Raw genomic sequence first — 13,004 nt, 5'->3', positions numbered from 1 at the left:
CATCATCATCATCATCAGCAGCAGCAGCAGCACTGGCAGTTGTTGATGAATGACTATTTAAGACTATCCCAGCATGCTTAGCCTCTTTCTAACTGAGTTGGCTTCTGACTCTGTAGTACAGCAAGAAAGCCGCTAGAGTTTTAATTATAATGGAAATTTAATAAATTATTTCATAAATTATTTTCTATATATCTGAAGTATATATGAGTTGCGAATTCAATAATCTTATATATAGTACACTGTGATACTGTTTGTTTTTGGGTGTGACAGATGAGCACCTGTTCTTATGAAAAATCATGTCCTTGTCAACTGGTTCAGTATACATTTCCCCCCTCTTCTTGTCACTCCTCGTTCTTCAATGACAAAGATGCAGCCTCTTTCAAACGTATTTGAGACTGCCACCATGCCAGTACAAGAAAAATGATTGAATTGTCAAAGTGTATTATTCGCTCTGAGACGGCTAGAGGATAGTGGTAGGCCAATCCATGCATCCTCATTACCAGCCGAGAGATGAGCCAGGAATTTGGATAGCGCATGTTCGTTGCTGGCAGTGTAGAGCTGCTGGGCCTGTTGATCAATCGTTGACCTCAAGAGTTTGAGTGCATCGTGCAAAATGCAGGTTAGAGAGCAGCGCTGGAACCAGAGCAATGGCAATCACAGTGTTGTGATCTTCAGTTTGATCGTGTAGAAGACAAGGGGGAGGAACAGCTGGGAGCAGGCGGGAGAGCATAGGGCAAGGTGTAACCAATGGATTGGATGTTCGATCTTCAATAGAGCCGATCTGAGTGAAACTCATCAGCTTTGCCGTCATCGATATACCAGTGGGAAGGTCAAAGCGGCAGTGGAAATCTGTTCTTTGTCAGATTGTCACGTGATCTATCCCAGCCTGCCACATCACTAGTCCCTTTTTGTTGATAGTCTGCTCTGTAAGCAGGCAGCTTCAATTCGGCCAAAAGCGGACGGTGACCACTGCCAACCCTTCAGTCGCGCGAGTATTCGCTGCAATAGCCTGTTAGCCTCTGGCATCTCCAACTATCTTTTGAACAAGAAAGCTGGCGCTACCGTGGTCGTCCTCCTCTTGGCTGCCTTCACAGGGCACACGAGTGCAGCTGACCACCCTACCATCACTCTTAAGTTGCATCCACATACAAATTACCTCGCGATGAAGATACTAGCAGAAGCTCATTCCCTTACACTTCTGCTTCTCTTTCCGGCCCTTACATCTGGAGTAACATTAGACTGTGACCGCGTCGTTGCTGACGGCAAATCATGGACCCTAACTCCTTTGGCTGGCCCTCACTCCGTCTACCATGTGGTTGAACATCCCCCAACCACCATCAATACCACATACACGATTGACCTATGCAAACCGCTGAAAGAAACGGAGTGCCCGTCGGGGACAATGGGTCAGTTATACCGTCTATTTCCCTAATTTTCACCGGCTTGTTGCTGATTTTCCTCTTGCTGACTGGTTTTTCTTCCCTCAGTCTGCGGTGTGCAACGGTCTTCGGATGACAACAAACTATTGGGTGCTATTCCAATCGCGGGTATATTTGTCCAGAATTCTGGCAGGAACCTCAATCCTAAGGTTACGCGGCTTAAAGCGAGCGATTCCCAGCATGAAGGGTTACGGATCGAACTCCACGGTGGGAAATATCCTTTTAACGGCAAGGAGTATGATCAACAGGCCGTCATAGAAATGACGTGTGATCGCTCGCGCAGCGGCTTGGAAGGCGATTGGTCTGGCAAGATGGCTACCCTGGCCGACGAAGATGGACCTGGCGATGACAAAAAAGATGGCAAAACAGATGATGACAAAAAGGCCGAAGAGAAAAGTCTTCGGTTTAAGAGCTACGGACAGGTTGATAATGTGTTTGTTTTGAGACTGGATTGGGTAACGAAGCATGCTTGTGAAGACTTCGAGGACGATGGAAGCGGAAAAGCTGCCCACTGGGGCTTCTTCACCTGGCTGATTGTGATGTGAGTGCTCACTTGATATAGCCCTCGAGTTCTCCCTTGCCAACTTTCCCATAGAATACTTGGATGTTTTCTTGCGATTGTCATCAATTCTCTGGATATTGCAATGAAACTAACAATGCGTCGTTACAGTGTCTTCCTGTGCACCTCTGCATACCTCATTTTTGGCTCTTGGTTGAACTACAACCGCTACGGTGCTCGTGGCTGGGATCTCCTTCCCCATGGCGATACCATTCGCGATATACCTTATATATTGAAAGACTGGGGCCGGAAAGTGGTTACCACCGTACAAGGTCCTGGACCGCGAGGCGGCTACAGTGCGGTCTAATTAGCCGAACGAGGGAAGGAGTTTTTTGTTTTTTTGATTTCCTTCCTTTTTACTTTTGTTTAAACCAGATGTATATTCGTTTCCCTACTATTTCCTCTATTTTACATTATTTAAATCTTTACCTGTTTACCCCTTCGGTTTATTTTTATCTGCTGTCGGTTACTTGGGAACATGAACTTCTTACTACCGCATTGTCTTATGAATTGCATGCTTGAGTGTTACTTGCTGGGTACTGTTTGTTATATTCCGTTTCAAATAGCTCGTGTTTTTTTCCTTTTTTTTTTTGTTTGTTTTTTGTTTTGTTTTTGTTTTTTGGCGGCGCAGGCTAAAACACCTTCCCGTTATGTTAACGTCGATATGAAGCCCTCGTCTGTGGTCAATTGTGACCAACCACACCCATGCTAAGGTATGGTGTGCAGTCCGTCATATCCTGGCATATCCCAAGGCTCTTTTTGGCACACTTTATTATTACCGAGCCTACTTCTGACTGCGTCCCAGGCCCGTGTCGCACTACACCTTATTTTATCCGCTATCTTAAACCCGCAATCCTCTTCCATCATTCATTCTGTCCCTTCTTCCATTCTCCCCCAAAGTCTCCCCAGCATTTATCCACAATTATCCACAAAACTATTAACTAGAACGGCTTCGGTTGCGACATAGGTTTGCTTCTCCTGTTTATTTACATACACATTTTTGATCCTTTAAATGTCCTTGCCCTGTTAATCAGCTGTTTGCAGTGCCTACGTAGCTATGTCTCTGCCTCTGCTCTGGTTGCTATTGGACGACCTTTCTCCAGAGTTTGTGATTTTAGCCCTCAAATATAAGCTTATACCTTTCAATATTTCCAGTTTTCCAGTTATATCATAGTAGTTTTCAATTTTTCTTTTCGAGAACTGATTTTATATGTGCGTGTCTATTCCCCCCCTCCGCCTTCCCCTCCTCCCCCTCCTCTGTATAAATTTCGGGCAATTTATTCTACATCCCAAGAGGACGAGGGGACAACCGCACTCTATCTCTACCAGGTTATGCGTGCGGACTTGACAGAGCATGTTGCACTGTGTGCAGGTAACTATAACTAACTACTCGTGCTGGCAAACGCGAGCATTTCATTTTTACCTAGTCATATGTGCGACAAATCCGTGGACATTGCGGCTAAAGGGCGTTGGGCGCTGAATTGAAATTTAAAAACGTAGGAGAATCATATGCGGGGTGAAATGGGAGAGACAGCACGATGGCGGAAATAGAGCAGCTGCCACGGCAAGCTTTAATCTCTCCATCGTGGCAGATGGGAGGGCGTGGCGCATACAGAAACGGGGAGGTGGAAGAAAAAAGCTGAAGGACGAAAAGGGATTAAAACGTGGCCCGAGAGAGAGTTTGCCGCCTGCAAGTAGTCTTCGATGTTTTATTCTGACTTGAGCGAAAGTATACGGATAAGGCAGGCTAGTTAATAACTAGGCTCCCAGTTTCATATTCTGGCTTCGGACACAGGGAGGGAGAAAATATGTAGATAAAAAAAAAAAAAAAGGACATTAAAGGGAGATGCGCATCAGACCAAAAAAAAATAAAATGAGAAGAGAGATAAAAAAACGGAGAAAGAGAAAGAACATCCAGGTTTTTAAATCTCAACAACTCATTACAACCACCCCAACAGCATTCACTCAAGCCTTCATGACGAATTTCTTCATATAGCGATAATCAGCCATGTTACGATCTACAGCAGCACGGATGATTTTTGCTCCTTTTTCGCCGTACTTCTCACGCCACTCTTGGTCAAATTCAGCCTCAGTTTTGCGTGCTTTCTGCTTTATTCGATGAAACACAAGTTGTCAGTGTTCGACATGCTGTACATGTTTTCAGGAGGGGGTGAATCGGGTCTTAAAACAAAACTTACATGGTTTCTAGCTTTCAGCTCAGTGGAGTGGATGGCGTCTTCATGGAATCCTCTCCATTTCTCGAATGCCTCTTTGGCAATTTCATGATCTTCTTCGGAATTCCAGGTGAGCATTTCGGGCGTATAATCTATTCCCACACTCTTGCAGTAGCGCTTGATTATGCCAGCGGGATCATCCAGCAAATCGTCCGCGTCAATGACACAAATTTCAGCTCTTTTGGTATTTGCTGGCGCCGCGCTACCATTGACGCCGTCGCCGTTTACGTAGACTCCATTTGATGCTCCATTTGTAGTTGCGTTCCCGTTGGCGTCATGCGGCCCAACAAGCCGTATTTTGCGTAGGTAGTCGAAAACGCGGCGAACTTCATCGTAGCCTGCTTCGGATTCATAAAAGTCGTAAAAGCCAGTGATGGCGTCGAGTGGTGGGATCGTGCATCGATAGTAGGATGGGATGCTGTAGTGGGGATCACGGATCAAAAAGGTGAAATGAAACTTGCCGAGCATTGCTGCCGGAACAACAGTCGGATTGTCGACCTCCGCAGGCGTATCATAGGGATAAGGTGTCTTTTTATTGACATTGGAACTTGGTTCCGCAGCTAAGATACTGACGGGGTCGACAACGTTGCCATCCTGCGTGCCCACACCGCGTTTGATTTTCAGTAAGGATGGAGCGATGCTGGGGGGTTGTCCGCTCGGGGGAACAAGATAGTGAATGATGTCTTTAATAAAAAGACGTTTTCCCTATAGTTCAGTAAGTATCAAGTAATCGTTGAGCGCGCTGGGTGCGGAAGACACGTCATCCAGGGTCAAAATTTGTTCGAGCGCACTGTGGCAAGGCATGTGTCAAGCTCAAATGCTAAGCACACGAAGGAACAAGGGGATTTTTTGGGGATCATTCAGTCTCGGAGGGGGAAACAATGGATTCTCGACATCGACGACAGAGGTGGTCGATCGAACACACCAGGTGGGTGACCCGTGGTATCAGAACACAGCTTCAGGCGTGGATTAACCCCAGATGAATGAGAAGCATCGCGGATCACACATCGACAATAATGGAATATAGCATATACGCGTGTAATATGAAGAGGAGCAAAGAAAGGTAAGAACCAATTTTCTCAGCAATCAGAAAAAGGGTCAAACCTCAGCTGCTTCTCTCTCGAGCCTCTCAAATATCGACTGATACGTCGAATGGGCAAAACCACTTTCAACTCTAGCCTTCTCGTCACCTTCATATCTACGGCTCATCCTTTCCGGGCCAAAGTAGAACGCATCCCCGAAGGGCTCATGGACACATTGGAGAGTATCACGACGCTGCATGAAGACCTAGCGATACGGGTTAATTGCAGACCGACACATCCATGAAATTGTGGGGTAGTTCAAAAATACTCTTTCGAAAGCCGTGGAACAAGCGCGAGGATGAGTCGCAACGAAGATTGGACGGTTCGACATGTTGAATGGCTTGAAGCAGTGAATATACTTGAAAGTGATATGGATGATAAAAATGTCTAGTGTTTCTACGGCGAAATAGCACAGCCGCGATCTTCTTGTGTTTGATAACAAATTGGATGAAGTGGTTTCTTGAAGCGGGTTGCAAAGGAGTAGAAATTTTTCCGGGGAGTCGCGGCAGGTATGAAGTTGGTTTGATTTTGGCGATGAAAGGGATGCAGAGTTTGAACAGAATAAGGTCGCGGGATGGCTGGATCAATATGACTACATGACGACGATGGAGCCGAATACGAGATCCACAGTGGAACGCACAGGCAAAAGTAAAACGGATTCAATCGACTTGGACTCTTCGTCGTTCCCGGTTTGCGTTGAGAAGCAAGGAATTTTTGAATTTGCATGCTGCTCGCCAATGACGTCGCTGCACAGGGTTCCAATCACCAATCACACCAGCAGTGGCTTCGACAGCGAAGGCCCCTCGTCTTAGCAATTTGCCCCCTCGTTCGGCCCGCAATCTGACCAGCGACGGGGAAGATCGCTGGGAGTGGAATGGGTGAATTTCCCACCAATCCCCTTCTCCGCATGGCCTATAGGCACCCCTGGAGGACTGGGGCTTCTCGTCCAAAGCCCATATTGTCAAGGCTGGCTGCCCTGACATCTTTGCATCCACGATCCCTTGTGATTGGATACAAGGGTTCGTAGGCCATCATTAGCAAGGCCTCGGCGGGATGGCTTGACTACAGCGAACACAGTTGCGGGACTTGGTATTACTTGCCTGCAGCATGTTTTAATTTTCAACGTTCATTTGTTCCGACTAGACACGAACTACGGATCTGTGTGTTGGTATCAAGCCTCGATCCTCTCTGCTTTGTCTTGTGGCTGTTATAGCGCTGTCGATAACCTTGGCTATTCTCCGCCGAGCGTTTGAAACGCCTTGTCATCCAAGTTTTTAGGGTTCATTGGTGTGGGGTAGGTATGGAGAATGAGGAGAACAAGGTTACAAAGCCAAGGAACCACAACCTCATGTGCCAATAATAAGTTGAAGGCAGCATGCAGTCGAATTGTATACATACCTAGGGTGTGTACAGCCGTGTCAAAAATAAGCCAGGCAGCAGTAGCCAAGCAAGGTTGTCGAATTGCTGCTTTTGAGTCGCGCGATCATCATCATCTCAAATCAATTTAATCCCAAGTATTGTCTTCGGGCTTTGTGAGTAACGTATGAATGAATGAATCATCGCTGAAGAAACTCTGTGAGAATATGAGGTACTTCTTTGGTGATGGGCTCTACATAAACTCCTTCCGCCGCTTGAACTTTTTTCCTCTCTATTTCTATTTTCTTTCCAACCTTGGAAATTTAGAAAGATTTAGATTTATTACTAGAATTAGCTGCTGCAGCTAAATCATTCACCTTCCAAATAACTTGTAGCTAAAGTTACCTATATAGGGTGAAGTTAAACCAATCCATATGTGCATGTTGCTGCAGAATAAACCTTACGAGCCTTGGGGGAGCAGCTGTGGGATGGTTAATCTTCTCATTGTGCGATCGCTAGCTAACTATATAGGGGTAATCACGTGCGGTGGAGGGCCAGGGCAACTAGTGCCCAACAGCAGCTTCCTCTCTTATGACATCATTTATAACTACTCTCGAGCTTCAACAATACGCAACAACACGCTATAACACTCCAGCTCGTCTCGTTTTCTTTCTTTCATCCATTACCTCACAACTTCATGAGTTCTCTTAGGCAACCCTCTGCAACCCTCTGCTTTCTCCTCGAGATGTCGCAAAGTTTTCCCAAGCAAATTCACTCCGCTCTCTATCTTACTCCTCTCCTGTTGACCAGATAAAATCCCGCTTTCTACTGTTACTCCTCACTTTTTCATTGGATGACCATATCGAAAAAACGGGAGAATACGTTTTCTGATTCCTCCGGGCCCTCTGTGGCTTCTTATCCCTCAAACCCATCAGTTATGAGCGCGTCATCCAGGGACCCGCCGTTTCCAACCCCCCCAAACATGGAGTCCATCCGTGAAGATATTGCGCCAAAAATTTCAGATCAGCTGTTTTGGTCGCCAGAAGATGGCCCTGGCCGTAAAGGTGTACTCGATCGCATCAAAAGAAAGCGCCGATTAACAAAAAGTATCACTCTAAACCCCGAACAACTTCATGATATCCTCAATTTCATAGCCAATAATCAGGATGAGGGAGGCAATGTGCTGTGGACCCCGGAGATTGTCTTCCGATATGTTCCAAGTAATTTTGAGGGTGCTACCGTGCCGCGAAAGACTGCCAACGATGTTCTGAGCCATGCAATAAGCAAGTCATTTTTCAGTATATTCCCTTCGTAAGTCTACTTACTACTTTTATTCCCACTCTTAGATAATTACTGACTTATGCTCTCAGTGTTTACATGGAAAAGTTAAAATTCGTTGGTAACCCGAAACGCCGCATGTACGAACTGGTCTGGCATGGACCCGAGCCGGTCGTCCCGGAAGCACTCCGAGATACACCAGCATTTACCTTGGTGGAACGAGAGCCGAAACAGATACGCCTACAAGCAGTTCAACCGGGATCTACTATCGCTACCCGTGAGTCCTTCTCTCTGAGACTCGATGACTGTAGTTCGACGGGGACAGTGGGCTTTCTGGGGACTTTGGACAATCTTGGCCCTACATGACATGACCTTGCCACCGCCGGCCACGTCATCGACGATGCATCCTCGGTCTTTGTACTCAATGCTAACCGAATCCCCTATCCCTTGCAGATCGTTCCTGAATTCCAGCGGACACTAGGGATGCCTTCGTTTAGGATTTCCAGGACACCTAACACTAATGGGAATGTATCTCTCAACGACATGTGTCTACTGGAAACTACCCATATCCCTCCAAACCAGTTACGGTGTGCGCTCTTGTCTATTGATTGCACACTGTTCGGTTCATATTATGATATATCGGATGACCCTGCATTGATGAAGCGAGATCCAAAAGCGTCTGACTTTACAAAATTGCGTGACATAATCAATTTCGGCCAACATATCAGTGTTTACAAATATGGCGCAATCACCTCCCTTACAACTGGCACCCTATCATGCATCAACAGACTCGACGGTGGTGATGTTGACGTTTTTGAACTCGAAGTCGATTGAGATGCGCCTGAGAGCCCTTTCGCTGAGAGCGGTGACTCGGGGAGTTTAGTTATACGCAAAGCATCGGGAAACGATTGTTCCCTTAGGGATGCATTGCGGGTCTGAAGGCACAACCAGTTATGCTATCTCACTATGGTCATTCTGCGAGGAAATCTCCGACGCACTGGATGCTGACCTGTTGTTTGTGATAATGATGAGTGTGGAGCGGGCGTCTCTCGTGTGTTTTGAGCTTTGAGATTGCTATTATGATTACCATGTTTATTTATGCTACTTGTATTCTGTTTGTACATTACTCTGTTTGTACTGCTATCCCTTGCCCTGCTACACTGCCCTAGTCTTCTTACATACCATATCTTAGCTAGCTCAACTTAGAGTTAAAATACAAAGATAATTCATTCTACATTCTTTCAGTAAGGTTACATCTCCCATGATCACATGATATGATGTAATATAAGAGGGTTGAACCTTAGTTTGTTTGTTATCTATCTAGTGGCGAGCTAATATATGTGTGTGGGTCACGTGGGATAGGGCTTGTGTAGGACCTCCGTCATGTAAGGCCTCCAGAATCAAAAGGAAGGATCCCGAACACCCGATAAGGCGCTGGAAGCTTCGCCCCGTCCCATCACAACCGTTATGACGGCTTGCAATTTTTGACTCCCATCTTATCTTTACAATGTTTTATTTCCTCTTTTTTGGTGAACTCAACTATAAAAGGAAGAAAATTGAACCTTCCATCCGTTGAATTGATATTTGATACCCCACCACACAACGTCCCCGAGAATTGCCAACTCACAATACTAGACAACGGAATATACGATTGTTACAATGAGTGGAGCCCAATTAACAGATAGAGCGAATAAAGCTCTTGTTGACGCCCATGCTCTAGCAGAGCAACATGCCCACCCCCAGCTCCTCCCCATCCACCTCGCAGTGTCCCTTCTGGACCCTCCGGCTGATGAATCGAAGGACCAACAAGTAACCACACATCCTTCACACCAAGCCAGTTCGGCTTCTCTTTTCAAACGAGTCGTTGAGAAAGCCCATGGTGACCCCCAACTACTAGCCCGGGCACTGAACCGGTCTCTAGTCCGGCTACCTTCCCAGGATCCCCCACCAGAGACCATCGCACCATCGCCGGCCATTTCAAAGGTGCTTCGGTCCGCTACCAATCTATCAAAGACGCAGAAAGACAGTTATGTTGCTATAGATCATCTGATAGCCGCGCTGGCCGAGGATCCTGCAATCCAGCGGGCGCTTGCTGACGCAAACATCCCGAATGTGAAGTTGATTGATTCGGCGATCCAGCAGATCCGCGGGATGAAGCGAGTGGACTCAAAAACAGCAGATACGGAAGAGGAGAGTGAGAATCTGAAGAAATTTACGATTGATATGACATCGATGGCCAGAGAAGGGAAAATCGACCCTGTCATTGGTCGAGAGGAGGAGATCAGGAGAGTTATTCGGATTCTCAGTCGACGGACAAAGAACAATCCAGTCCTCATCGGCGAGCCGGGTGTGGGGAAAACGACAGTCGTGGAAGGTCTGGCTCGCCGAATTGTTAATGCGGATGTCCCTGCAAATCTGTCGAATTGCAAGCTCTTGTCCCTCGATGTTGGGTCTCTTGTTGCTGGCAGCAAGTATCGTGGTGAGTTTGAAGAGAGAATGAAAGGGGTTCTGAATGAGATTGAAGAATCGAAGGATACTATCGTTTTGTTTGTGGACGAAATCCACCTGCTCATGGGAGCTGGCTCCAGTGGAGAGGGTGGCATGGATGCTGCTAATCTGCTGAAGCCCATGCTTGCTAGGGGCCAACTCCATTGCATTGGCGCAACTACCCTTGGCGAATACAGGAAATACATCGAGAAAGATCAGGCCTTTGAACGTCGATTCCAACAAGTTTTGGTCAAAGAGCCTTCAGTGAACGAGACGATCTCAATCCTTCGAGGACTGAAGGAGAGATACGAAGTTCATCATGGTGTTAACATCCTCGACGGAGCTATTGTATCAGCAGCAAATTTGGCTTCTCGTTATCTTACAGCCCGAAGACTGCCAGACTCAGCCGTTGACCTTATTGATGAGGCGGCTGCAGCTGTGCGTGTCACAAGGGAATCACAACCCGAAGCTCTCGATACATTGGAGCGCCGTGCCAGGCAACTCCAGATTGAAATTCATGCTTTGGAACGCGAGAAGGATCCAGCATCAAAGATACGACTAGAAACTGCGAAGCAGGAGGCAGCAAATGTTAACGAAGAATTGCGACCAATGAGGGAAAAATACGAAAGCGAAAAGCAACGAAGCAAAGATATCCAGGATGCTAAAATCAAATTGGATCTTCTGAAAGTGAAGCGGGATGAGGCAACCAGGTCGGGGGATACGCAAACCGCTTCAGATCTCATATACTATGCCATCCCCGATGTCGAGAAACGCATCGAACAGCTTGAGGCTGAAAGAGCTCGAGTCGACGCGGAATTATCCATTCAGCCAGGAGGGGGAGGGGAAACTCTTCTGGCAGATGCTGTTGGTCCTGAACAGATCAATGAAATTGTGGCTCGATGGACTGGTATTCCTGTTACCAAGCTCAGAACCACCGAGAAGGACAGACTCCTTCAAATGGAATCGCACCTCTCTAAAATTGTTGTTGGCCAGAAAGAAGCTGTTCAGTCCGTCTCAAATGCAATTCGTCTCCAACGCTCTGGCCTTAGCAACCCTAATTCCCCGCCAAGCTTCCTGTTCTGCGGTCCTTCCGGTACAGGTAAAACGCTTCTTACGAAGGCTTTGGCGGAATTCCTTTTCGATGACTCCAAATCCATGATCAGATTTGATATGTCTGAATATCAAGAAAGACATTCTTTGAGTCGAATGATCGGTGCTCCTCCCGGATATGTTGGGCATGATGCCGGTGGCCAACTAACGGAAGCACTTCGCCGCCGACCGTTTTCCATTCTGCTCTTTGATGAGGTGGAAAAGGCCGCGAAGGAAGTATTGACTGTCCTGCTTCAGCTGATGGATGATGGAAGAATTACGGACGGCCAGGGAAGAATCGTTGATGCGAAGAATTGTATCGTCGTGATGACTTCCAACCTTGGCGCGGAGTTCCTTCAGCGTTCCACCGTCGCAAATGGTCAAATAGATTCAACCACTAAAGAACTTGTTATGGGAACACTGCGGAACTACTTCCTACCCGAATTCCTCAATCGGATTTCCAGCATCGTTATCTTCAATACGCTAACGAGACGGGAGATACGGAAGATCGTTGATCTCCGACTTGAGGAGATCCAACAGAGACTAGAGCAGAATGATCGCTCGGTGACGATAGAATGCACGGACGAGGCCAAGGATTACTTGGGCAATGCTGGCTACTCGCCACTATACGGCGCCCGACCGTTGTCACGACTCATCGAGAAAGAGGTCTTAAACCGCCTTGCGGTGTTGATCCTAAAAGGCGCTATCAAGGACGGCGAAACTGCACGTGTAGTTATGGAATACGGACGAATCACTGTGCTTCCGAACCACGGCACTGAAAGCGAAGACGAGGAGATGGTCGGCGATGACGCGCTCGAGGAGATGGAGGAAGACTTGGGTGAAGATGATCTTTATGAATGAGAATGAGATATCTAGAGGATAAGCGATTGGGGGTTTAAACGATGACGTTCTTGCTTTTTCTTCCGTTTCAGCTTTACATTGTTTTTTTCTGGTTCGCGTTCTTTTTCTCTAAGCCGATATTTTTCCTTTTCATGAACTAATGATCCTATTTCTGGTTTCGGTTGGGTGAGAAACCACTGCATTTATGAAAGTAATAGCATAAAAGTGTTCATTCTTATTTCGTTTTTGTTGGAAGGATTGGAAGGATGGTTCGTCCCTTGGCTACTTTTTTACTGCTGTGAAACACGAGATGAACGATTTCCCTCTGCCATTTCCTTTGACTAAACTATCCTTTGACTCATAAAATGAGGTGTAACTTAGTTCTGTACAGCGTAGTCTACCCAGCAATGGGTTTTTTTATTTTTTTAAACAATATGGAACAATATTTCGTAAAATTTATCCCTTTATCCCTGGATAGAACAATATCCATGCATGTCAAATGAATTTTTCCTTTCTGGGACAAATGTCCTGGGCAATGACATATCATGTGATCACGCGCGTTGAAGCCTCATCGATTCCCTGACGCGACGCGCCAAGAAATCAGCAACTTCTTGTCAATCAGTTTTCCGCTCAATTGGAT

General features: G+C 46.5%; 5 protein-coding genes across 5 annotated transcripts; 3 read left to right on the top strand and 2 right to left on the bottom strand.

Moving 5' to 3' along the window:
• Positions 1-998: 998 nt before the first annotated feature.
• Positions 999-2,495, top strand: HCBG_03815 (uncharacterized protein; the record flags this gene model as incomplete). The annotated part of the gene is made up of 3 exons (XM_045430864.1): positions 999-1,406; positions 1,488-1,980; positions 2,110-2,495. The coding sequence occupies 3 exons, from the start codon at positions 1,163-1,165 to the stop codon at positions 2,303-2,305; spliced, it is 933 nt and encodes a 310-aa protein (XP_045289007.1).
• Positions 2,496-3,963: 1,468 nt separating this feature from the next.
• On the bottom strand, positions 3,964-5,645 carry HCBG_03814 (uncharacterized protein; the record flags this gene model as incomplete). Its single annotated transcript, XM_045430863.1, has 4 exons — positions 3,964-4,107; positions 4,197-4,937; positions 5,337-5,519; positions 5,583-5,645. 4 exons carry the CDS (start codon positions 5,643-5,645, stop codon positions 3,964-3,966), a joined length of 1,131 nt encoding a protein of 376 aa, XP_045289006.1.
• A 328-nt stretch (positions 5,646-5,973) lies between these two features.
• HCBG_03813 (uncharacterized protein) lies at positions 5,974-6,297 on the bottom strand (the record flags this gene model as incomplete). Its single annotated transcript, XM_045430862.1, has 1 exon — positions 5,974-6,297. One exon carries the CDS (start codon positions 6,295-6,297, stop codon positions 5,974-5,976), a length of 324 nt encoding a protein of 107 aa, XP_045289005.1.
• Positions 6,298-7,652: 1,355 nt separating this feature from the next.
• On the top strand, positions 7,653-8,782 carry HCBG_03812 (uncharacterized protein; the record flags this gene model as incomplete). Its single annotated transcript, XM_045430861.1, has 3 exons — positions 7,653-7,981; positions 8,041-8,272; positions 8,402-8,782. 3 exons carry the CDS (start codon positions 7,653-7,655, stop codon positions 8,780-8,782), a joined length of 942 nt encoding a protein of 313 aa, XP_045289004.1.
• An 825-nt stretch (positions 8,783-9,607) lies between these two features.
• On the top strand, positions 9,608-12,684 carry HCBG_03811 (heat shock protein CLPA; the record flags this gene model as incomplete). The annotated part of the gene is made up of 1 exon (XM_045430860.1): positions 9,608-12,684. The coding sequence occupies one exon, from the start codon at positions 9,608-9,610 to the stop codon at positions 12,383-12,385; it is 2,778 nt and encodes a 925-aa protein (XP_045289003.1).
• Between the last annotated feature and the right edge of the window lie 320 nt (positions 12,685-13,004).

This window comes from Histoplasma capsulatum (assembly GCF_000150115.1).
Source record: "Histoplasma capsulatum G186AR genomic scaffold supercont2.4, whole genome shotgun sequence".
In the NCBI taxonomy this organism is placed as follows: Eukaryota; Fungi; Ascomycota; class Eurotiomycetes; order Onygenales; family Ajellomycetaceae; genus Histoplasma; species Histoplasma capsulatum.
Note: the sequence above shows the minus strand (reverse complement) of the source record. Positions and strands in the feature narration are given on the sequence as shown.